A 3,508-nucleotide genomic window follows, 5' to 3' on the forward strand; every position below is an offset into this window, starting at 1 on the left:
TCTATTATCAAAATTCGATGCAATGCACGAGACCTCCTTAGTTTTTTTAAAAAAAAAACAGAGAGAGAGAAAAAAAAGTCCCTTGTTCCACTATTTGAACGGTGTTGAGTTTTTTTTTTTATTTGGAAAAAATAGTTCTTTGGTTGAGCTTCTATTAGCATGAGTTTCAGTAAGCATATGGATGCCCATGGAGATATTTCTTATACTTGATTAAAATTTAAGGCGAAAAAAAAAAACGCGTTGTTTTGGAGAATCAGAATTAAAGATTTTGGGCCAAACATAAATGTTCACATAGATTGTCTTTGGCTGTTATGGCCTTATGGGCTTGTGTTTCGACTTCGGCACATGTACTTTTATTGCACCTGCCCTTTCAATTTGAGTTAATTCATTTCATTCAAGTCCAGCTTTGCAAGAAGGTGAAAATCAGGACCCGCGAATTCCAATGCCATCATCAGCGTTTTGCCCAACAAAATTATCGATAAAGGCCTGTAATTTTTAATTTTCAAAGTAAGCTAACCAACTTGAAAATAAGCCGATCAAACTTGCGACCTCGATCTTGCAAATGAAAAGAACTTTGTGACACCAAGTCATAGGAGGGTTAGCATACAAGGGCTTGTTCTTGGAACTTCTTTGATGCTCCCTCCATCCTAAATTGTAAAATATTTTTAAATAAAATCTCATATATTAATAAATTTAATTAAATACACCTAACAATCTTATCTCTTCAAAATAAAAATATAAAATTTTAAAAATACTCATCATTTAATATATTGAAAAGAGAAAATATAAAAACTAATCATAGAGAGAAAAATGATAATATTAAAATTGGTGCATTTAATGAAACCTTAACTTACTTAAAATGTTTTATATTTTAAAACGGAAAAATTTGTTTACAAGTGCTCTATAATTTGGGACGGAGGGAGTTTCATGTTTTCAAATATCAATCATCAATGCAACCATTAGCTAGAATATGACATATATATAGGAAATATCGTTGGGGTCTCATGTCACCTTTGTAGATTCTGTTGCAGAAATCTATAGGTCAAACATAAATATCATAAAGAACAACACATGAGGGTCTTAATTGATCAGATAAGGGAACTCAACTGTTATGACCCTTGTCTTTGTCACTGAAATACAATAATCTTAGACTTCATATATTAATAATGCCCCAAAACACCATGAAAGGCATGAAGTAATGAAGCACATTGAACACAGAGAAAGGAGAAGATGCAGAAGAGTGAGAGGGAGACGGCGCCGGAGCTGCCTCACGGCGACCATGCTGGACGGCGACGGCGACTTTCATACCTTGAAAGCAATAGCCTCCGCTAGAGATGTAATAGTACGTCCTTGCCTCTGTCAATTGGACCACGTCTCTCCCACCACGCGTCAAGTTCTTCAAGAACCCTACATCTCTGCAATTCTCGTAGCTTGTCTCGTTCACCTCCAGAACGTTAAAGTATCGCTTGTCAAAGCTGAATACTGCGCGCGCGCGTGCGCACACACATGTTATTCATTTCAGCTCATGAGGTACTCATCTTTAACATGAACACTTCACATATCCAAGAAAATAGTGAGAACAGACAACCAGTATTTTTTGTTTTTTTGGGTTCTTTTTAGTCTATGAAGTTTTCACCTTTTCCTCTATTTTTTTTTTCTTGTCGTTACGTATATCCTTCTTCTGATTATATATATATACAGAATGTTTTTGGTTGTTGCTTTCATGTACGCATGATGGATAGTCAGAATAGGGAACGGATCAATTAAAAAGATGAAACAGTGGTGACAATGGCACAGTGATTATATGATTTCGAATTGGAGAGCATCGGTCCAAATGTAATTGGCAAGCATAATTTTCTCATCATTTTAAAGTAAGATTCTCTTTCTTTTTGTTCTGTCGGGAGCCAGAATTGTTCTTTCAACTTTTACTTTTCTCCTCTTCTCATCACTTTTATCACACAACATGTTTTTATCAAAGTAAATTTTACTAGGTCAGTGTTATATCAACTTAATTTACTCCATGCGAAACAATCTTAATGCCATCCTAAATGACGCTGATACCTTTTTGCCAATATTGAAACAGACATTCCAGGCATATACACCAACATATATAGGTGATGGCTTTTACTTCATATATATAGCCTCGGTGATATTTTGAACTTTAATTAACAAAAAGGAAAAGGTAATGCTATTTTTATTTTGGCGTTATTATTAGGCAAAGTGGGGGCAAGCTTAGTTAACAAATATAATATTGTTGATGATATATATTGGGGATAGGAGACATTGAGATCTAATAATACCATTAAAGACCATCGTAAACTTCCCTTTAACAAAAGTTTTTTTTTTTTAAAAAAAAGAATACATAGGATGTATAAGCAGATACAACCACACAATGCCTCCTAATTTAATCAGTCAATTTGTGATCCCCTCCTTTATCCCAGTGAAGAACCTAAGTATAAGAGATTCAATGCACTTAATTACTCATTTCATTTGCACCTCGTTAATTAAAGATATCTTGATTAATTTAGAACATAGAAGTTGTCCATCAAGCAAAAAATGAATAGAGTGATATAAAAATGAGACGCTCAAGCTTCTGAGTTTTTGGATGACCACTCGACCAGTACAAGAAGCTCAAAGTACAAATGAGCCTCTCAAAACATTTGCGGAGTTCAAGGATTGAATCATACCAAACTAAGCCTCAACGTACCGTAGCGTGGATCAGCAAATTGAATGAAATAAGGGAGCATCTAACTATAGGCAGATAAATCTACATTCAAGATCACTGCAGTCAAATCCATATTGTCAAACAGAAGAGAGAGAGGGAAAGAGAGGAAGTAGAAAGTTGAGTGAGAGAGAGCACATACAGAGCCAATCACCGAGAATAAATTGCTCTTGAGCAGACCATTCAGTATAGTTAACGTCATGACTGATCCAACCTCTTGATCCACCCACCTTGTGCAGCACCGGATCTCCCATCGCCGCCATTATAGGCAGCACCGCCGCCACCATCGCCACCACCCTGCTCATCACTGTCAACCTCCAATTTTGCATCACTTTCTCTCTCGCCAAACACGCCTAGAGAAAATGAAGCGAATCTTGCACCTCAACAACCACGTTCTCCGATCTGAAAACCGTGAGGCTGGGCTTAGCAGAGAACGGAAGTAACGGCTTGCTCAAATTTAAGGACAGCGCTGCACCCACCATGCAACAGGCGTGTAGTAGCTTGCACCAAAAATGTCGATCTTGTACCGAGATGGGCCCCACTTGATACCCTCTAAGTGTTCTATCGCCGTACACGTGTACTTTAATACCCAATCCCTTGTGATGAGTACTCTTGATCCTTTTTCTACACTTCGCTTTTTGAACAGCTATTTCTATTTCTGTAATACAGCTTCAACATATAATTAATTAATGTTCAGCGCTACCTTAAAATAAGAAGTTATGAAAAAAATAAGCATTTATCGTTTTCTGGGGTACTATTAATTCGCTTGTTTACGTGTAGGGCCAA

General features: G+C 36.7%; 1 protein-coding gene across 1 annotated transcript; it reads right to left on the bottom strand.

The window, feature by feature from the left end:
- Window positions 1-1,044: 1,044 nt before the first annotated feature.
- On the bottom strand, window positions 1,045-3,144 carry LOC129296295 (mavicyanin-like). Its single transcript, XM_054934882.1, has 2 exons — window positions 2,865-3,144; window positions 1,045-1,482 (listed from the first exon to the last, which is right to left on the bottom strand). The coding sequence occupies exons 1-2, from the start codon at window positions 3,049-3,051 to the stop codon at window positions 1,154-1,156; spliced, it is 516 nt and encodes a 171-aa protein (XP_054790857.1). The 5' UTR covers window positions 3,052-3,144; the 3' UTR covers window positions 1,045-1,153.
- Between the last annotated feature and the right edge of the window lie 364 nt (window positions 3,145-3,508).

Source organism: Prosopis cineraria, unplaced genomic scaffold (assembly GCF_029017545.1).
Source record: "Prosopis cineraria cultivar Desert tree isolate PC_DT_omini unplaced genomic scaffold, ASM2901754v1 PC299, whole genome shotgun sequence".
In the NCBI taxonomy this organism is placed as follows: Eukaryota; Viridiplantae; Streptophyta; class Magnoliopsida; order Fabales; family Fabaceae; genus Prosopis; species Prosopis cineraria.